This window comes from Solanum verrucosum, unplaced genomic scaffold, assembly GCF_900185275.1.
Source record: "Solanum verrucosum unplaced genomic scaffold, falcon-dt-bn FXZP01000261.1, whole genome shotgun sequence".
NCBI classification, from domain to species: domain Eukaryota; kingdom Viridiplantae; phylum Streptophyta; class Magnoliopsida; order Solanales; family Solanaceae; genus Solanum; species Solanum verrucosum.
Window position 1 is genome coordinate 2,283,326 of NW_026019969.1, and position 21,635 is coordinate 2,304,960.

A 21,635-nucleotide genomic window follows, 5' to 3' on the forward strand; every position below is an offset into this window, starting at 1 on the left:
AATCAAGTTCTTTATTTCAACAACTGCACAATGCAGTTTGGCGTTTGACGTTTAATCAAGGATAACTTTGATCTCCCTTAGGTTTATTGGAACCTCATTTCAGAAATCACGATTTATTGGTAAGCAGTTTTTTTTTTCTTTCAAAATATATGTTTAGACTTAATGATTTCTTTATTATGCTCAACACCCGAGTGATACTCATTGAGACGTAGTTGATTGATTGATTGATTGATGACCAGATCCATCTCTGGTTTATGTCCAAGCATGCCAGCGTTAGAGGAATTCAGGCAGATAGGAGAGGTAATTGGGAGTCTTAAAGCTTTAATGGTATTCCAAGATGACATACAAATAAATCAAAAACAATGTTGTTTGTTGGTGGATATGCTCAAATGTGCCTACAAGACAATTGCAGAAACAATGAAACAGAACTTGAGATTTGAAGAGAAGAATATTAAATGGAAAATTCTTGAGAACCCCTTAAGAGAGCTTCTCAGGGTGTTCAAAGAAGCAGAACAGTACATCAAGCAATCCCTGGAAAATAAGGATTTTTGGGCAAAAGCCATAGTTCTATATAAGAATACAGATTGTGTTGAATTTCATATCCACAATTTGCTCTCTTGTGTGCCAATTGTCATCGAGGCCATAGAAATAGCAGGAGAGATTTCAGGTAGTGACCATGACGAGATACAGAAGAAGAGATTCATTTACTCGATGAAGTATCAGAAAGAGTGTAAGGACCCACGAATCTTCCAATGGAAATTCGGAGAACAGTACATGGTTTCTCAGAAGTTCTGCGAAAGGGTATGCTCAGTTTGGAATGAAGACAAGTGGATTTTGCAAAATAAAATTCGAGAGAAGAAGAATTTAGGTGCATGTACTTTGACAAAGCATGAGAAACGACTTGCTGATCTCCTCTTGAAGAACTTAAATGAGATGGAGATGGAGAGTGATCATAAGCTTTCACCTAGCTCAGTTCTTGTAAATTCTAAGGATTACCAGGTAAGAAGACGATTAGGTAGTGGAAGTAAGTACAAGGAGATCCAATGGTTGGGGGAGACCTTCTGTTTAAGGCATTTGTTTGGGGATATTATGCCCCTGATTCCAGATATTTCGCAAGAACTGCATCTCTCTCATCCAAATATAATGCACATCTCCTGTGGCTTTACTGACGAAGAAAAGAGAGAATGTTTCTTAATCATGGAACTTATGAGCAAAGATTTATCTAGTTGCATCAAAGAGATCTGTGGACCAAGAAAGCGTGTACCGTTTTCTCTTCCTGTTGCAATCGATTTACTCCTTCAGATTGCAAGAGGCATGGAATACCTACACTCAAAGAAAATCTATCATGGTGAATTGAGTCCTTCCAACGTCCTTGTCAAGGCGAGGAACGTATCTACAGAAGGGTATTTACATGCAAAGGTTTGTGGATTTGGCTCATCTTGTTCTATCAACCTTCCTCAGAAAGCTAATGTGAATCAAAATAATGGGACGCTCCCATTCATTTGGTTTTCCCCAGAAGTCCTAGCTGAACAAGAGCAGTCGGGGAATGGAGGAAACATCAAGTATACTGAGAAATCTGATGTGTACAGTTTTGGGATGATATGTTTTGAGGTTTTAACAGGGAAAGTTCCATTTGAAGATAGTCATCTACAAGGAGATAAAATGAGTAGAAATATAAGGGCAGGAGAGAGGCCATTATTCCCATTTCACTCACCAAAATATGTGACTAGCTTGACAAAGAGGTGTTGGCATACTGATCCATATCAACGACCAAGTTTTTCATCCATCTGCAGGGTTCTACGCTATGTGAAGAGATTCTTGGTGATGAATCCTGAACACAGCCAACAAGACTCACCATTGCCACCAGTAGACTATGGCGAGATTGAAACTGTCATCTTAAGGAGCTTCCCCTTCTTAGGAAATTCTGAATCTGATCCCCTGCCTGTCACACAAATACCTTTCCACATGTTTGCATACAGGGTGACCGAGAAAGAAAAGTCAAGCACAATTCACAGAGACGTAAATTCTGAATCAGGAAGTGATGGAACTTCAGCATGTGGGGATGATCCTGTAACGGCAGATGATGCACTTCCATCACCAACCGAAAAGAAGAATATTGCATCTCCCGAGATTTTGACCAAGAGACTTTCAATTAGGAAACCTGCTGATATCAAAGTCGGCAAGCAACCAGGTAGCATTTCTTGGCTCAAAAGCTATATGGTGCAGCATTTTTGCCTACTTCTCCTTTTCCTAAAGACTACTTTTTACCTTGTTCCGAAATTTTAAAGAAAGTCGACTGCCTAACAGAACCTCAAGGACACCAGAAACAACAACAACAACATATACTCCTAATTTTATTGTTATTTGATCCTTACTGACAACTAATCCCCAAAGTAAGAGATAGATGTAAAGTAATCATGTTAAGAATTTATTTTCTCACAGTTAAAATGTGATCCTTTACATTGATATAAATCGAAATTAATGTTAGAATTCTTATCAATACCAATAATAGGAGAACCACGTCATCTGCTTGGACTATGTATCTATGAACTTAAGTCACAGAGTATTGCCAGAACAAGAAAGATTATAACTTATAAGAGAACACACTACAAACTGATGCAAGCCATACCTAGTGCAATGATTAGTCTACCGGCATCATGACTTCCCTTCTCATAATATATTTGTGCAAGCTACAAAAGAGGAGGAGAATGATTCTGATTGTGTAGTTTCCATATTGTTTTTATTGTCTAAACATCATAATGAGATCATTGTTTCAGGAACACCAAGGGGAAGGACGGTAAGACCTCCAAACACACGTACTATAAGGCAAAATTCTGAAAGTCAGTTAATGATGATGAACAGCCCAAGAACACGGAGATCATCTGGCCATGCATCAGATTCGGAGCTCCCTTAACTAATTTCCAAATGATCCAACATTTTATAAGACATTCTGTTCCAACCTGATCAACAAATAACATGGTTGCAGTCTCAGATACTCATGCTTGTTACTCGTTTTGTGTAATATATACCTCCCTAGAGTCTCATATTGGGAAGGGACTGTTCAGAACAGAAGCATTCAAAAGCTGAATAGCTCCTCATTTGTCAGACAAGATTTACAACCCTAAACAGTGTGAGATTTGAAAGGGTTATACGACACAACTTAGCTCCCTCATTCAGCTTGCAAAGATTATTGAGGAGCTATTTGTACAATTTTGGAGAAAAAGTTTCTTTTTTGTTTTGGAGAAAAAAAGTTCTTCCCAAAAAGATCTATTTGGACAGTTGTAGTTTTTGAAAGTTACAAGTACTTTGTGAGTGCAAGAGGGTGTTTTTTTTGGTTCAAAAAGTGTCATTGATGCCTCCTTAGACTCGGTGACTGATTCAAGATTTGAAGGTTATGGGTGCTCACTTCCTTAAACACGTAAAGTTGCTTGCCAAGAAGGGTTTCCTTCTAAAAACTTATTAATATTTTTATAGTTTAATTAGTAAATGAAATACTAAAAATAGAAAGATGAAAAAATAATAAATCGAAAAGAAAAAAAAAAAGCAAATAGCAGTAAATGGTACTTCAGTTTGCCTTTTTCCCAATTATAAAAGTACTTTGCCTCAATTAAAAAAGTAGGTGGTTTTACCCAGATTCGAATCAAACTTCAGTTTGAGAACCAACGCACCCATCAGACCTGTTGGTTGATGGGTGCTCACGAATAGAATATATCAATTTTTCAATATTTTATATATAGATATATAAAATTTCTGTCGAATTGCTACTCTATACTTGGGTCCGCCCTTGTCAATGGTTTGTTGTGCCCTCCATTTGTTTTCTATCAAAGGGAACGAAAATGGCACGATCATATTAGCTATCCTAAGGTGCATAAAGAAGAAATCAACCTAAACATCATTTTGCATAGAAAGGTCGTAGAACAAAAAAGGTCTACAGACGCATTGTTTTCCCCTTTATCCTTTACCTCCTTTTTTTATTTTCTGAGGATGTGTGGTAGGGGCAAGGGAAAAGTCCACACTAAGCTCACTAGATTATATGTCAATGGATGTAGTTGGAGAAGCTAAATATTAAGATTATAAAGTGATATAGAAGCAATAGTAAAGGTTACCTTGTCATGAGTTGAGAGAATTGGCCACAGCCCCTATATAGGAAATTCTTTCTGAGCTTGAGTATTTTTTTTTAATTTTTTTTTTTTAAACCCTTGCTAAAAACTCCCACTCCTTTTGCTCTGTTGGTAACTTGAACTCTCAACCTTCGAATGCTTATCATCCGAACAACTCTCTTGTCCTGAGCTTGAGTATCAAGAATATCAGGAGGTCTGATTTGTGGTAGATTGAGGAAGGTGGGAGAGAGAGGAAAAATTGGGAAGAAGTAGCGTGATAAACACGGTAGAGTAATTTTAGGCTAAAAATAAGGAAGGTGGGGCCTGTTTAAGGGATTCGCACCAGACCCATTTAAGGGGCAATCAATCATATAGCGGGCAGTGGTTATCAGAAATTTCTCTATTCCCCAGACTAGGATTAAAGACCAAAAAATTGCCCTACTTCACTCTCTTTCATCTCTTTCTTTGTTTTTTGTGTTCAAGCTAGCTACTGGGTTTCGTGGTATCCAAGTCGCATCTTCTTACGACAAGTTTCAGAAACAGGTACACAAATACTCTTCAATTATTATGCAATCCAACTGATTTATCCCCTACAAAATCATGAAATTGTCCATCGAATTATGCAAGAAAATAAAATACTACTTAGATTGAAAGGTTAACTTAACCCCCTATCTATTACCCAAACATTTGCCTATTATACAGCAATTTCTGGTTATGTAAAAAGGGGTGGATGGTTGAAACCATATATTAGCACCCACTGATTGCACTCCATCCTTTTTCATATCAAATTTTCCAAACACACACACAACAAGGTAAAAAAATGACTATACAAGTTTGTTTATTTTCTTTCTGATGATATATTCAATTATTATGGTTATTAATGTATTATCATTCTACTTTTTTTTTCTTGCAGTTATAGTTACAAAATTAGAATACAGAAATGGCTGAATCTGCCACAACCAAGGGAGTGGAATTAGAAGAACATTTGGCGGATACAGATGAAGAAGACAATGGCGATGAAAATTCAAGGACAATGTTTCTTAAAGAGCTAAATCTCATTCTAATTCTCTCATTTCTTTCGTTATCATCTGAACAAGTTGATTTTGATGCAACTGAGACCAATGAAAATGTCAAAGCTAACCAAGAACACAAAGTTGTTTCTGATTCACGTTTCAGAAAACTGGGTGGAATCAATAAATACAGGGCTAGTGAACCAGAAACTCAGAGATTCTCGACCAAGTTTAGAGATTGCAGGTAAAAAAAAATTGTAATTATCATTTGGAGATCAAATTTTCGGTATCTTTTTGGACAAAATTAATACTACTTGATTATGTGTTAATATTATAAAGTTCATCTTCTTCTATTGCTTCCTTTTCATTCAGGCATTGTCGAAAAATGTGAAAGAAATCAACATCCACCAAAGCTAGTAACAAGAGATGTTACCAAAAGGTTTCCAGCATGGCCATAGAAGCTATCCCCATAGTCCTTGACTCCCCCTCCCTTCTTCAAATAAACATACACGTAAAAGAGCAAATACAGCTCTTGTTTTTTCTTTTCATCTGCTTCTGCTATCATGTATATTAATACAGTAAAATGCTCCTTATCAAAAAGTTCTTCATTATCAAGCTCAAAACCTTTCACCCATTACACATAACAAACACCCACCTACTTTGCAAGGTAGTAACATGTTAGCTCTTCTGCAGATAAAGCATCTCAAAAGACAGTATACATCATAGCAACCACAATTGTATAAAAAACATTCACGATACATTAAACAGAACATCGAAAAATGGCATTACAGAAATGACTTACTAAAGAATACATCTGATCATGAGAGTGAGTACCCTTCTTCTTACCTAATCTGTTCAACTTTTCCCAAAGGAAAAAAAAAAGGTGAAAACTGGTAGACACCAGAAAAATTAGGCCACAAGTGCAACGGAGACCAGGATTACCAAAGGCAACCAGCAATCATCATTACACTATTCTTGTAGAATTTGCTTATTGACAATTGAATAAGCAATAAACAGATACATAAGGAAATTATAAGCACACTAGAAAATCCTAAATTTGTCGTCACAAGCTAGAACAAAAGCGTAAATTCTCTGTTTAGACGGTGTAACCCGCCATGTTATTATCACTCTATCTATCCTTGTCTGCAAAATTATCATATGCAGGGAAAAACGATTGGAGCTTGTCTTCATCAGTCAGATATCCTGATCTCAACTCCCAATAGGTCCTTCACTTGCTCATATGTCACAAAAGCAATAGCTATTGAAGGGACGACCTGAACAAATGATGAACAGTTATGAATGATCCAGTAATATACTATAAAAGGGAATTAATCATAGTAACTCAGTCAACCAATTATTAGTCAAAAAAGTTCATCATAAAGAAGATACTTTACAGTTTCGTGTTTTACAAGCAGCTCAGTAATATTGCCAAAAGTAATTGAAAGAGTCTTCAAGCTTGTGAAGTGAACTTTTGACTGTGCACAGACCAAATATTTCACAACTCAAATGGAGATTATGATACTGCAGAGATCTCCTCCAGAAATACCATTACATATTACGTCGGCTGGTCCAATTAGTCCCAAGAAGAAACACAAGCTCTATTTAGCATGACTAGCTAAAAATTTGGACAATATACTGAGAGTGTCGGATATTGGAGACCAACAAGGCAACAACTAACTTTTACTATCAATTAAGGAAATGTAATTAGAGGTTTTGATAAGTTAAAGTGGATGCAATCCACTCTGTAACATATAATGAAAAGGTAATGTGTAACCAAGATCAAGAGTTTCCTATTTAAACAAAATTGGCACAAAAGGGAAGCCAATTCTATGAGCCTCAATAAGAGAAATTAATAAACTTCAACCAAGTCTCAATTAAAAAACACCTAAAGGTACAAGGTGTTGAGACAAGACTAACCTTCACTGAATTAGGCACCAAACCTTTGTACAAGGCGCTGAAGCCCTCATACCTCACAGTTTTCCTGAAAGTATCAATCATACCAGAATATTCAAGGGAGGCCTTGCTCCTCCCATCACCAGTAACAATGGATGCAGCATCTTTCCAACCCACCATCTGCATCCTTCTGCGTACAACGTCAAGAGGGTAAGCAACAGTTTGCCCCAAAGTCCCTGCCACAGCCCCACATGCCAGCCTTGTAACAACACCAAGCTCAGTAGAATCATCAACTAGACCAAGTGGTTTTGTTTTGACCAACCATTCTTTTAGAGATTCGTAAACTGCAAAGTTAAGTCCCACATATGGAATCTGCAAACAACAATTAAGTTATGAACTGTCACAAGAATCAGAAGAACCAGATGGTTTGAGCATGATTATCAATTTAGTAAACAACCGTTTCCTTATAAATTAGGGAAAGGAAAACTTACAACTCCTATGACAGAAGGAAGCCATCCTTTATACAAAGCACGTGGACCTTCCTCACGGAGTATGGTGGATAGGGCATGGACCATTCCTCTGTATTGATAAGGAGATTTCTCTGTCTGCAAAGCAGGAAAGAGGATTTTCAAGAAAGGTGTTGCAGCACGGTGCTCCATAGTCATTCACTCATTCCACGGTATGCAGAACATCAGAACAGGTAATATTTCTTCTAAGAACTCATAAAATACCTGCACAGTAATTCTTCCCCGCACCATGTCCATTGGGTAAGTTGCAGACATGGCAATTATGCCAGCACAAGCTCCAGCTCCAAGACGTAGTAAGGGAGTGAGCTGAGCATCCTCTGTGGAAAAAGGAAGATGACAGTTTAAATGATGACAAATTCTGGGGAATATCTTTCTGTTCCTTTTACATTATATTCAGGCTACTAGCATAGTATGACTTCTTATGTGCACAAACGACCAGAAAAATCATCAGACAATCTTCCTTAATTTAACACATTAAAAAGAGCTTTATCAGATGCTCTTTTGCTTACCAAATTAAATGAGCATGGTAGGTGCCGAATAAGTTAGAAAGTAAATGCTGAAAATATGGGGCATAAATATGTTTGTGAGCTTTGGCAATCAGTCAAGCTGTTTGCCAAGGACGACTTAAATGCCAAAATTATGTGTAGATAAATTTCGTCCGACAACAACAACAACATACCCAGTGAAATCCCACTAAGTGGGGGTCTGGGAGGGTAAAGTGTATGCAGACCTTACCACTACCTCGAGGTAGAAAAGTTGTTTCCAAAAGATCCTCGGCAGATAAATTTCGACTGACACTACTAGAAAATCCAGTAGCGATCAGACGACCACAAGAAGCATATGGCAGAAAAAGTGACCTGCTTTGAAGGAGAAAAATTCTTATCTGTCTTTAAAACCTTATGTTGGCAACTGAAGTTATGGATAGATCAGGATGAGGATGCATACATTCTAACCTAAATCCAGATTTGCCCTGAAATATGAAAATTTTCAGGTTTATTTTTGCTGCCTCAGCTGATGTTTTGATTTGATTACCAATGTCTTGGACCGCATGTGTTATGGGGTAAAATTTCTACCTAAATACAAATTTGCCCTGAAATATGAAAATTTTGAGGTTTACTTTTTGTTGACCCAGCTGATGTTTTGACTTGATTACCAAGTCTTGGACCATAAGTGTTGTGGGGTAAAATTTCTTACTTTTGAATACAGTGGTCGAATGAGACATTAATATAAGGCCTGTTGCAAAGGTAAACTATACTGGTAAGCTGAAGCACGAGAAATAGAAGGATCCTAGAACAGAAATAAGCTCACTTAAGAAAAGTGGAGGGGAAGAATCTTTATGGACGATCGGGCATAACCAATATTTACTTCCTCTTCTTTTTTTTAAATCTTAATAATTATATCTTATTTGAAATGCCTGAAAAGACGTCAGTACAAGCATAACTGAAAGACAATCTGGAAAAAAAAAATGTGTCTTCCAAAAGGGTCATCCACTATAAGGAAAAGAAAATATTGGCGAGTATATCGCCATTACCCACAGCTTTGGTCCCTCAATCCAGGGTTTGGAAGAGTTGAACTGGGTATAAACCTAACCTCCGGCTCATTTTGCACAAAGTGGCTGCCCGCAACTAGAACTCGCATTTGCGCACTAGAACAGATTGAGCCTTTACCACCCACCAAGTCATGGCCCTTGCTAGACAACATAATAAGCAGACATAGTGACAAGGAGAAGGAGAGTACAGATATATCCCATTGCTAAATCAAACATAGCATCTGTAAACATAAGAGTTTCTTTTTTACATGACTAAGCACCAAATACATTAGCAGGAAATGAACTAGAACTAGAAGTAGCGTGAACGGAAAAGGTAGAACTTAAAAACATATATAAGCTCATACTTAATCTCCACAAACAACAGCACAATGAATCGTAGTAACGTAACATGCAGTAGGAACACACTCCTTTTAAGTTTTATAGAGATAGTAGAAAAAAAACTGTGCTTAAAGTTTTCTACATATCTGATGAAGACTGCTTAAAATTTTAAACAGAGTAGGAAAAGAATTGTGCTTAAAGTTTTATAGATATTTCTTCCAATGGTTGGATTCATATATGAAATCTCATAGTCCATCCACAAGGAAATCATTGGAGGATTCCAAAGTGGTGAAATCAAAAACAAAAACATATGACAACTAAATAACCCAAAAGAAAGATAAACATACCATTGCCAGTTTGTTGCTGGTAAAGATATAGTATACCCCTGTTTCAATATCAATGAAGAAGTCAATAGAGGGAACAAATACCAGATATTTGATTTTAAGGGAACATGAGAAGCAAGTCTGAGTTGCAAAAAAATGCATAGTGTCAGATATGACTATACTTGGAAGCTTGCTCATAGCTGAAGAACTTGACTGCTGAGTTTGGGACGATACGTGCACAATTGGTGCCATTGCCCTTGAACAGTCCTTTGAACCCCTCAGTTCTCCAGATATATTTTAAGCCTGAAATGGTCCCATTGTATTTTATGCTATGTGAATTTTGAACCTGCACTCGAGACAGATCCTGTTAAAAGTAGGAAACAAACTAGTCTAGATGGAACTACCCTTAAATGCAATCTAAATGTATGCTTCATACAAAAGATTAGGCTCCTTCAAAGATAAAGCATGTCAGAGAAAAAGTTTACTATCCTAAACTTCAAAAGGAACAAAAGTTGATCCACTGATTACAAATTAAAGTATGGGTTAAAGTGCTCCAACACTCAAATTAAGTATGAAATGCTTGAAGTCAGTTTTGTATTTTTCCTCCTTCCATAGAACTGTTGAAATAGCACAGAAACAGCAGGTATGAAACTACACTTCACCTGGAGCAATATCTTTAGCCGTTCCAGTGGGGCCACAGCAGTTCGTGACCTGCAGGATAAGGAGACCAGTAGTAAGTGCGGAATCAAGTCAAAATTAAGGGGAAATAGAATTTGTTCAAGCATTCATAATATCACATGGAACTCATGTACAGAAATATCAGGTCCAGCACAAATAAGATTTTGCTAAATAATATGCACCAGACAACCTCGCCAGATCTCTCAAACCTTGAGATGCATGTTTCTGGTGAAAGAGTCAGCATTTTCTAAAGAGGCTGAGAATGGGATTCACAGGTTCTGAAAGCTTATGCGTGTTGAAAGCATATTAATACAGAAATATAAGTGAAATCCAATTCTTTCCACCTTTGTTTGTCTCAAGAACTTTGACTTATTTTCTTCAATGCAAAACTTCCTTCATGCAATTCAAACTAGCAGACGCTATTACTACCTCCGTGTCAATTCACATGGCAATCTTTCTATTTTGGACATCCCAGAATATTTCATCTCATAACAAAAATAATATTAGTATCTTATACAACTTTCACGCTCATAGAATTCAAGCACATTTAACAAATTATGCAATTTACACTTTGAAGCAATGTTACCTCCATCAAACTAATTTTCAACTGTTATTTAAAACATTGTAACCTGTAAAATGATGTCATATCATATGGATGGAGGGATGATTACTTAACATTATAAATTTGATGTTGATGTGATTACTTAACCCCTTGTTTTTTATGTTTCAAACTATTACCTTAACTTCTCTCTCAAACTCAAAACAATAATTTATCCAGAAATTTACTCTTAATATCCATACGGGACAACAAGATCCATGATTTATCTATTGAACAATGGGGTGTAGATAGAGTTGACAGTCACCACTCCCGGAAGTATAAACCACACAGTTCAGTCATCCAAGTTAAGAGCACATATACACAACAATCACATCAAAGTCTTTGTTTGAGATAAGCAGAGTGAAAACTTATGCTGGAACATGCAAGGCACTTTTGCACATGTCCGTCATAAAAGGAAAACAAAAAATCCATTACAATCAAATCATGTGATCAAGTAATCGAATACGGAATAACAGTCATGAACACCTCATTTACTAATGGAATACTATAGCTTTGCAAATCTTACACCAAAAGTATAAATACAGATGATATTTTGTGCAGTTCTTTGGAAAGTCAACATGGGTATTAGACAAAAAGCTCAATTTTTATGAACAACGGCACCTTTGAAACCACCACTTGCCTCCTTTTCTCTTTCCAGTTGACTCAATTATAAGGAAATCTAACTTTTTATTTCACTTTCAAGGGGGGGGGAAGAGACGGTGGGGTGGGTGGGGGAAGTATACAACCCTCAGCTGAGTCCATCAAATTTACACATTTTCGCTCATGTTATTTATCAGGTGAATTAATGTTGTAAAATGTATTTAATTCACAATGTCTCATAAAGGAGAAGATTCAATTATGTAGTATAACTTACACGCCTCCGGCGACACCTCCAGCTACGAGTGACTTGCAGATACTGATAACAGCATGGCTTGTAGGCCTGATTTCTTGTCTAGCTAACTTCGCCTCTTCCGCGAGACTCACAATTTTCTCCACCGCTGATTCGCTCGCCTTCACATCCTCAGAAGCCATATAAGATCGAGATCGCCTAGATTATAGCTCAACCTGATACGAATCCTTAGATTTTGAACACTCTGTCAATGTATACTCAGTTCAAAACCAGAGGACCGATCGGAATATGGACGAGCTAAGGGGGGAATGTAAATTTCCCGGTGACAGTATACTGAATCGCGGTGGTTTGTGGCGGCGGCGGCGTAAATGAACAGAGATCGATGAAAATGCAGCAGGGAAGTGAACGTGCAGTATCAGAGTTAAGCGACGGCGTTCGTACAAGTGAGCTCTCATTTTAATTAAGTATTTTCTTTATATAAGAAATTATTTTAGTTTCTTCATTTTAATTTATTGATTATCTTACTTACATTTTTTATGTAATTTAATTGTAATTATTATGTGATCTCTCAACAAATCTTCAAATTAACTTTAATTAATGAAATATTGGGAGATTCTCACTTTTCAAGGTTGTTGAACACCTGGTGGGCCCGAGCGACAATTTCAACCACTAAATGAAAGAGTGGGTAGTTGGTCCTTATGTTCTTCTGATTTCAATGGGTTATAGTTCAACGGTGAGATTATTTCTTTTTTAATTATAAATTTTGTATTCAAACGTTGAATATGGAGAAAATCATGTTGAAATCGTCACTCTCAATTGAATACTGAATTCTGCATTACACAATTTGAATTTAATCAAAAATTCAATGTGAGTGGACTCAAAAAAACCCGAAATACAAAAGTGTCAATTACGAGAAGCCCTATATAACCACAAATATATGATTCGAAAATATATGAGATCTCAAAAGATAGTAGTACTTAAAAGATTGTGGTTAGGAAAGAAGGGAAAAGAGTGGCTATCCATCCTTCGAAGTTCGAAAAATTAAAATAAATCGTAATATGAAATAACTGTAGTTTTCTTGAACTATACTCTATTTATTCATTAAAAGAACGAAATAGTATTGTTTTGGAAGTTTTTCAATTTATTGTTTATGAAAACAATCTTTCAACAATTTTAAAAATATTATTTATAAATAGTTGTGATCTGTAGTAAAATTTATATGTTTTTACTTACAATTCTTACTTTAAAATATAAAATTAATGTCAAATTCACGTCAAAAATGAACTCATATATTGTATTTTTTATTTTGAACATTAGCATGAGATTGTAACCATGATGTTCTTATCCTTCCAAAAGACCCAAAAAAATAAATTTAAAAAAGTTATATGTTGCAGCAGGTAAGAGTGTCATTGTCATTTTCCTTAGTAGGCATTTGAACATACAATTTCAAATCGTGATATGAAATTATGAGATGAAATCAACATCTGGATATGTGATTTCATGCTGATTTTATCTCATGATATGATATAATGAGATGAAATTTCAAATTCTCCAAAAAAAAAAAGAAGAAGCATAATTTAGGAATTCAATCATGATTTGAGATTTTCAAATATAAAAATTAACCCACAAGTTTATATTTTGTTAAAAAAAAAACCTATATTTATATCTACTGATTGTTTATTTCACAATTAAAAAAATTTATAATTCATATCATTACTTTTAAAATCATTTATTTCTCATCTAACAATTATTTTCACCAATATATATAAAATTTATTATTACATCAAATCTATTCTTATTTACCATTTATATTCACCAATATCCAAATTCGTTATTTTTAACAAATTTATTTACCAACAAGTGACTCAAAATAACAATATCGGTTCGTCTTCTCGATCATATGATCGAGAAATGCAAGTTCAACGTGAAGATTTTGTTCGTACTATGTGGGAGGATTATATTAAAGACTAGTACTCTACAACTTATGTTCACTCTTATTTTTTTTATTTATTGAATTTAAAGTTTGATGAATACATATTGTATTTTTTTAGAATAACTTTGTGGTAGTATATCGTGCAATTTTATAAATTTTTGTTTGTTTAGTAATATTGTATGAAGAATTTGACACAATTTTAATAGTTTTGCAACTTATGAGTGCTTTAAGTTTATGAGAAGACATACAACATAAAAGTCCAGATCGTATGTCCAAACAAAACTTCAACTCCATCTCATGATGTCATATTAAAATTTTATATCATGATTTCATGTCGCATGGTCAAATGAGCCTTTAGTAAAAAAAAATTATGTAGTTGATCAGAAATGTATTGACTTGATTTTTTTTAACAATCGTTTCTATCATATTCCATGACACGATCAAAAGAAAGAAATATAAGGTGATGATGCACATGGCCATTACTTTAAAGAAATATAAAGTGGTGATGCTCATGACATTTCAAAATAATGTTTAAGATATATTATATAAATATGATAATGCTTAGACATCAAAATGAGATCCTAATAAAAATATACGAAGCACGTATATATGATTCTAGTCTATTCTTTGAAAAGAATAAGACTTGTCATTAGCATGTCGAAGATTCGGCATTCTTGAAAATAAATGTGTCGATATTTGAATGTATTATATTCACAAAAATATTAAATGTCGATTAAATAGAAGGAATTAACACAAATAGACAACTGCTACATACAATTGACAACATTTAGCCCAATATTAATTAGCTATTAATAAATAAATAAAAACTAGCACATATTAGCCAAAAATAATAGACGTCATTTTTAATTTTTTTAAATAGTAAAAAATATTTAATATCATCTTTCCTCTAACTTCCAACCATTTCTCCTTGAAATTCTCCTTTCAATTTATTATTTTTTAAAATAATAAAAGAAATTTAATACAATCTCTTCTAACTTTCAAGTATTTCCACTTAAAACTAGAAAAATATTATTTAGAATAATCTCTCTCCTTGAAATTTCCTACAAAACCATTATCCACAAACTATTTCCCCCTTAAACTCAATCCATATTCACTAACAAATTTGTATACATTGATCGGCATTTATCTAATAGATTGGTATACATTTGTATTACATACATTAGTCTGGATTCGTAATAAATTGATAAACATTTGTTTGCATTAATATATTTCAAATTTTACACATGTATACATTTGTTATGGATATATATATTCATTGGTGTTCATTAATAAATTGATATACATTTATTTGTATTAGAATATTTCTAATTTTACATAGTATACATTTGTGCATTACTATTTTGGAGTGAAGTCAACGAAATTCATTAACAAATTTAAATAATTTCACATTGTTATATGTTACGAAAGATGAATTTAAATTGGTAACAATGGATAAACAAATAATTTATTAGATATGCATACATAAAGCAAATTTAGGAATATAAGAGAAAATTTAGGAGAAGAACAAATTTAAACATATGAAAGATTTAAGAAAGAGAAAAAAGGAAACCTCAACTTATTACCGTTGAGAAACCACCCACAAGGAAAGAGAAGGAAAAGAAGCAACAAAGGAATCGAATTTAGAGAGAGAAAAATATTAGAAAAGTAGTTCCACTTTTTTAGAAAACAAAACGGGCTAATTCTTGTAAAAAATAAATATTAAAAAATGTTTTAATGTCAAAAAATAAAAGAGGACTATTTAATGCCAATTTAGTAAAGATTGTCATGAGGTGTAAATTTTTACTAAACAGTTCTAATGGGCTCCAAATTTCCAGTTTTTGCATGTAAGCCCATATATAAGCCTGGAGTTGGAGTGGCCCAAGGAAAGCAATAGGCTTTAAAAATGACATTTAATTGAACGATTTGTCCTTCAAATGAGCTGAATTTAATTTTTTTTCCTTAGCAGCCAATCTTTTATCTAGCAAGGCAAAAGTTCTTTAATGTCATGTATATGTAAAACATAACTTGTGGGATATTATAATGACGTCCTTGCGGAGCAAAAATAAAAAACCAACCCAAAACAGAGGCAAAAGTTCTTCAAATGGTGAAGGCACTAGGTTTCTTCTTTTTAAACCATGTTTTGGAATTTTTAAGATTACAGGAACCAAAGTTTATAAGTGTAAGTTGAAACTTGAGTTGATCATCCCGGAGTCTATGATTTATTTAGGCCCATTCGACTTATCAGTCTATGATGGACTGGCCCATATGAATATTTGGGCTTTATAATACACTATGGCAACAGAGCAGCAAAAGCCCAAATTAATTGTGCTTATAACTAATGGTTTATATATTGAGAAAATGGTAATATATGTAATTGCTTGAAAGTATTGGTAGGATTAATATATATGATAGTGATGACTGATGTATATCTAATAAGGTAGTTTTCCTAAAAAAAATAAAATTAATCTAAATAGGAGTCAAACTGCATGAATTTTGACCAATATTTTAAGATATGTTTTTTAAATCATATAACAATGAGAAAAAATATAACTTAGTAGTATACAATTTTAAAACATCTAAATTTTAAATATTAAATTAATTTAATTCAATTTATTTGAAATATGGATAAGTAAAAATGAACAGAACGTCTAACCAAAAGAACCCCATTTATTTGTATTTATGATAACGACGTTATCCAAAAAAATTGGGCTCTTTTAATTTTGCTTTTATGGCATTTAAGAGATGGGGAAATTGAGTGAAAGTAACCAGGTGTATGTATTTGGAATTTTGGAGTATGGGCCACTTTGAAAGATTTTCAGGATCTTGTTTGAGTTTTAAGCAGATGTGTAAACAACAAAGATCGATGGTTGGTTAGGAGCACCATCTCCGAATTGAATTTTGTAGTGCGCAATTTAAATTTAATTGGAATTTTAATATGAGCTCCAAACACCAATTGAATTTTTTTTTGACGGGTTCCAATATAAAATATAGTTAGATATTTGGGTATATATTCAAGACCAAAATAATAATGTTGTTGCAGAGCTTATGATGAAGGGAATCTCTGGAGAAAATTATTTTTCAATTTTCTCATAAAAAATATCTTTTAAGAAAATAAGTTGTTTAACAATAAGGAAAATATTTTTTTCTAGTAGGAGTTGCAAGATGGTAGTTTTTTTTTTTCTCGTCATGCATTTTCTTTAATCTAATATTATATAACATTTCAAACAAATAAATTTTTACTGTAACGATAATTAAGTAGGACCTAAGTGGTGTGATAGCTTCAGTTCTTCTAGAAGAAGTGTAACATGACATTTGTTAAAGTGGAACAACCACTTTCAATAGTTTTTTTTTTTTGGTTTTCACTCGGTATTTAATCTTTGATATCCGCAATGGAGCTCAATTATTTTTGCAGGACCACATTCAGGATAAGTGCTTTCTACCAAAGATTTTTCCATATCCAAAATTCGAACCCAATACATCTGATTAAGGAAGGAGCTATCTCATCCATTACACCACATCTTTTGATGTTAACCATTCTTTCGTTACGTGGGATGACCACTATATGATAATAAGTGTATAATGCAATAAATATATATGTATGGAACCCTAGTTTATTTATCCATCACTTTAATTTTTTATTATTTATGGATGAAATCATGCTAAAAAAAATGATATATTTGCGTATGAGATTGCAGTAATTAATAGATATATGTGACAAATATTTCTGGTATCTTCGAATTTTGAGGATGAAATGATATTAAATAAAAAAATGATGCTCGTGTATGAGATTTGCATTAAATTAAAAGATGCGTGACGAGTAAGTATGTATTATATAGTAAGTTTTTATAGCTTGACCTTAACTAGGAGTTTAATTAAATCTTACCTCTTTTGTTATACAAGTGCTCTTTAATTAAAGACTAATCACTAAAACTTTGACACGAAAGTGGCTGGTCAAGCTTCTCCATATTACAAATGTTCTTTTTTTTTTAAAGTTGAAATGTTTGATGAAGCTTTTAGGAGAAGATAAAAAAATGTTTTTGAATAGAAGCAAAAGGGGCAGGGGGGGGGGGGGGGGGGGGGAGAATGTTTTCTCCACCTTTGGAGAAAATACACTTAAAATTACATTTTAAAAAATCTAATTAAACACTAATTGTTATTTAAAAATATTTTTTAAAAAATCACAAATTGATTTTCACTAAAAATGTTAGTAGTACTTTTCAAAATATATAATGTGATTTTAAAAGTTTGACTGAATATGGTATTGATACACATCACCATCAGAAATAAAGTAAATGAATTATAATATTATTTTTTTGTGGGTATGGTTTGTTTTCTCAAAAGTAACTAAACATAATGGTTGGTGTATGGGGGTGACTATTTAATTTGACACTGAATAATCCATTTCCTTTTCCACCAAACAAGTAAGATATATAATTATAATTGAATTATACTGAAATAAACCTAAGATCCTCCAGATAATGGCTTGGTTCTTGAATGCATGAATTACATCGAGCATATAAAGCATCTATAATGCAGTATGCATGGAGTATAATTTAAGGTTTTAATTTTAATACTACTATTTTTGTAGATGGTGGATTTATTAACTTAATTCATAATTTTTTCGTCAAATTAGATAGTTCATATACGTATATTTTAGAAATAATCTAATATATCTACTACCCCTTATAATGATCAATTGCTCTCATATTTTAGAAAAACTATATCCGTATCTACTTTTCAAAACAACGTGTATAGTAGTGCCATCTGGTTTTAAAACTAATCTTTAGATTTTATATTTTTTATTGAAGTTCTCTTGGTCTTCGCATACATTACTTACTAAATAGAGAAGGTTAGAAGCAGCTACCTCATGATTGACGACTTAACGTGTCTGCTTCTAGTAGAGAGTATTTATATAATTTTTGTAATTATTTTATTTTAATTTTTTTTTGTATCTTTTGAATGTTTAAAAATTATTTTAAAATTTTCTATAAATTATGATAATTAATAATTTAAAATATTTAAAAATTTAATGCCACATAAATTGGGGTAAAAGAAGTAATATATATAATTTGAATACGACATAAAAAAACACTATAAATCACAAATTCACTATCATAACAACTTCAAATATTTGAAAACATATAAAAATTTGATTTATTGTTGAAATTCTATCTACGCCAAGTAACTTGGGACATAAGAGTAACATATATTATTTGAAAATTATCTAAAAGTTCCTATAGCCTATAGGGATTCCCCTTAGTCTAATTCCACGCCTTATAGTGAAAGGGGATTCGGCGTGGTGTAAAGTGAAGATTGAGGGTAGTACGTAGAAATTTTTTACTTATGGAGTATTCCGAAGGTGTAACCTAGGCAACAAAAAAGGGGCCCGATACTTCAACTCAACTAGAGGAGAGACCCGTTGGTTCACCAAAACCCGATCCAGCGTCACACATTATCCAGGTCCGAATGGATCCAATGTCCAACAACTGACTCCTCCTGGAATTGTGTATCCGAGCCGAGCAGGAATGACCGTTAATGGACACCCACCACTTTTCACCGGTAGAGAGGCCCTCTTTAATACATTTAGTGCTCTCCCCGCGACAAGGTTTTACACTTATGGCCAACTGCTTTCTTTATCTCGCTTGCCCTTAGTCCGTCTAACGCCTTTCAATTGGGGTCCGTCCTGGGGTTATAAGGTTAGACCGCTTGGTTTTTTTTCGTCCATCGAAGGCAGTCAACGTGTTAACCATTTTTCCCCCATTAGACTTGTCAATCCTTTAATTTGCTCTTTCTCTTCTCTCTTCCAGTTCTCCCCATCTACTTTATTTGACAAGGGCAGAGAATACCACTCTATCAATAACAAGAAAAAAGTAGCATTTTCGTTTCAAATGATTTGAGCTAGCAACCATAACACTCTAACGCACGTCGTTATGTCACTTTGGAACACTGCCGATCACCACCTCTTGCAAGCAATCGTTAGTGACGAATGTGAATAATCATATGCTATCATAGGCGCTTCGAATTTCTTTGGAGATTCTAGTCAATGCAGCATGCGCTGAAATCAACCTAACTACTTACTACTCTACTTAACTTTAAAAAATGAAATGAAATTCAAATTGGTAGAGAAAAAAAATCGCGCTAGTCGGAATTTGGGAAAAGACATAATAATTAATAACTTCAAATATTTTAAAACCATAACTTTTTTTGAATGATTCTTCAAATTTCAACTCTATCACATAAATGAGATTGAAAAAGTAATATGTATTTGATCAGTGCAAGCACAGTTCCATATCTAGTTTTACAAAAAAAAAAAAACATAAATCATGCATCACATGTGCAAATATTCAAGTTAATTTTAGCCAATGATGAACATTATATCCAGTCAAAGTGTAGGATAGAATCATCTTTAAAAACTTTCTAGATTAATTTTACAGTACTTTTTCTTCCTTTAATTAAAGTGGAAAGAAAAAGAAAGTAAAAAAAGAGTGAGCCTTTTCTTTTCGTTCATTTTTAGTAGCTAGAATTCAGCCTACCCTTTATCCATGTTCACACTGGAAAGTGGACTAGTTAGTACCTTCCACTTTTTTATTAGTTGGAGTTGTATTATTGTAACTTCTCTCTTCCAAATATTTTTTGGAAGTATATGACAAATTTTAAATTTTAATACAGATAAGACATATCTCGATATAGTTCGAAATTCAAGTTCAAAGGGAGGAATTAATGAATGATATTCACATGCTATATTATTTAATGATGTATAACTTCCACACGGAATTTAACCAAGAATGAGAGGTTTTTTAGTCTCATTGATCACTCCAAAATAATCTAACATATGAAATTATTTAATCTTACGTGGGATACATGAACCTTTTAAAATTATGTTGGGAGATAGATATAATTAAAAGACATAAAAGGTCCCGATCGAAAGCATATTTTTTTGACTACTAAAAATGCTTGGATATATATATACATAGAAGGTACCATACTGCATAACATGAAGCTCCTTAGTGGGGCGAATTTTAGGATATTAATACGAATTTTCGAAAATTATTATGTATTTCAGCTTGTATTGTATTAAAACTTTAATAAATATATAAGAAATATGACTTAGATATTCATTAACGAAGTGTATTAATATCGATTCAATGATAGAAAAAGAATCTTTTAAATTCATCTTCTCCGATCCTTCACTTCGATTTATACAACCTTCTCTATCAACTAATAAATTCGGTAAAAATTTACACAATGGGTATATATCTGACTTGCAGTACATGTTGTTGGTTTCATTATTGGCTTGATTTCATAAATGATCACTTAACATTAGGATTGTGAACTATCTTCGTTTAATTAACATAAAATTATTATTATGCATCTATTTGTCGTAGCTTGAACGATAAAAAAATATTTAACTTTTTCTGAGAATCAGAACAGCTCACTAAATAATTATTTTTTAAAAACTAAAAAGACATTCAATTTAGTTTGTCTAAAATCGTATAAATATCTCTTTATCTCCTCCTAATGACTTCTTGTGATATTTAAACAAAATTGAACGATTTTTTCCTTACAAAAGGATAGTTTAGTCATTGTCGTGTTTTACTTAGATAAACCTATTAAGCGCCATTAATTAATTATAACAAAGAAAAAAGAACACGAGGACAAACAAATATTTCAAGTTTTACGTACTAATTAAATTATTAAGCCGTTTTTATAAAGTTGTATGTCCTATCATCTATGAGGAGTCTACAGTCCTCCCTGGCGCAACTAGTTAATGCCAATTAAATCAAAGTAGCTTTGCTTTATCTTATAATTAATTAATTAAGCAAACCCCACCCTAAAAAAAGAAGAAAGAGGATTCA

At 33.4% G+C, this 21,635-nt stretch overlaps 3 protein-coding genes across 4 annotated transcripts; 2 read left to right on the forward strand and 1 right to left on the reverse strand.

Moving 5' to 3' along the window:
• Window positions 1-100: 100 nt before the first annotated feature.
• LOC125816134 (uncharacterized) lies at window positions 101-3,070 on the forward strand. Its single transcript, XM_049495724.1, has 3 exons — window positions 101-119; window positions 240-2,191; window positions 2,778-3,070. The coding sequence occupies exons 2-3, from the start codon at window positions 265-267 to the stop codon at window positions 2,912-2,914; spliced, it is 2,064 nt and encodes a 687-aa protein (XP_049351681.1). The 5' UTR covers window positions 101-119; window positions 240-264; the 3' UTR covers window positions 2,915-3,070.
• Window positions 3,071-5,040: 1,970 nt separating this feature from the next.
• LOC125816465 (uncharacterized) lies at window positions 5,041-5,597 on the forward strand. Its single transcript, XM_049496076.1, has 2 exons — window positions 5,041-5,354; window positions 5,483-5,597. Exons 1-2 carry the CDS (start codon window positions 5,041-5,043, stop codon window positions 5,499-5,501), a joined length of 333 nt encoding a protein of 110 aa, XP_049352033.1. The 3' UTR covers window positions 5,502-5,597.
• A 485-nt stretch (window positions 5,598-6,082) lies between these two features.
• LOC125816140 (mitochondrial adenine nucleotide transporter ADNT1-like) lies at window positions 6,083-12,287 on the reverse strand. 2 transcript variants are annotated; one of them, XM_049495730.1, is made up of 8 exons: window positions 11,871-12,287; window positions 10,383-10,431; window positions 9,903-10,066; window positions 9,745-9,782; window positions 7,735-7,847; window positions 7,495-7,608; window positions 7,028-7,375; window positions 6,083-6,384 (listed from the first exon to the last, which is right to left on the reverse strand). In XM_049495730.1, the coding sequence occupies exons 1-8, from the start codon at window positions 12,026-12,028 to the stop codon at window positions 6,301-6,303; spliced, it is 1,068 nt and encodes a 355-aa protein (XP_049351687.1). In that variant the 5' UTR covers window positions 12,029-12,287; the 3' UTR covers window positions 6,083-6,300. The 2 variants fall into 2 exon arrangements, with proteins under 2 accessions (XP_049351687.1, XP_049351688.1); XM_049495731.1 differs by having other exon boundaries at window positions 7,735-7,844; window positions 11,871-12,260.
• Window positions 12,288-21,635: the final 9,348 nt, after the last annotated feature.

Excerpts from the sequence above, each read along its gene's own strand:
- LOC125816140 (XM_049495730.1), bottom strand. The coding sequence starts at position 12,028 with ATGGCTTCTGAGGATGTGAAGGCGAGCGAATCAGCGGTGGAGAAAATT. Across the intron at positions 7,376-7,494 it reads TTCCTTCTGTCATAGGAGTT|ATTCCATATGTGGGACTTAA; the intron begins GTAAGTTTTCCT and ends TGTTGTTTGCAG. Across the intron at positions 6,385-7,027 it reads TGGTGCCTAATTCAGTGAAG|GTCGTCCCTTCAATAGCTAT; the intron begins GTTAGTCTTGTC and ends TCATTTGTTCAG.
- LOC125816465 (XM_049496076.1), top strand. The coding sequence starts at position 5,041 with ATGGCTGAATCTGCCACAACCAAGGGAGTGGAATTAGAAGAACATTTG.
- LOC125816134 (XM_049495724.1), top strand. The coding sequence starts at position 265 with ATGCCAGCGTTAGAGGAATTCAGGCAGATAGGAGAGGTAATTGGGAGT. Across the intron at positions 2,192-2,777 it reads CAAAGTCGGCAAGCAACCAG|GAACACCAAGGGGAAGGACG; the intron begins GTAGCATTTCTT and ends TCATTGTTTCAG.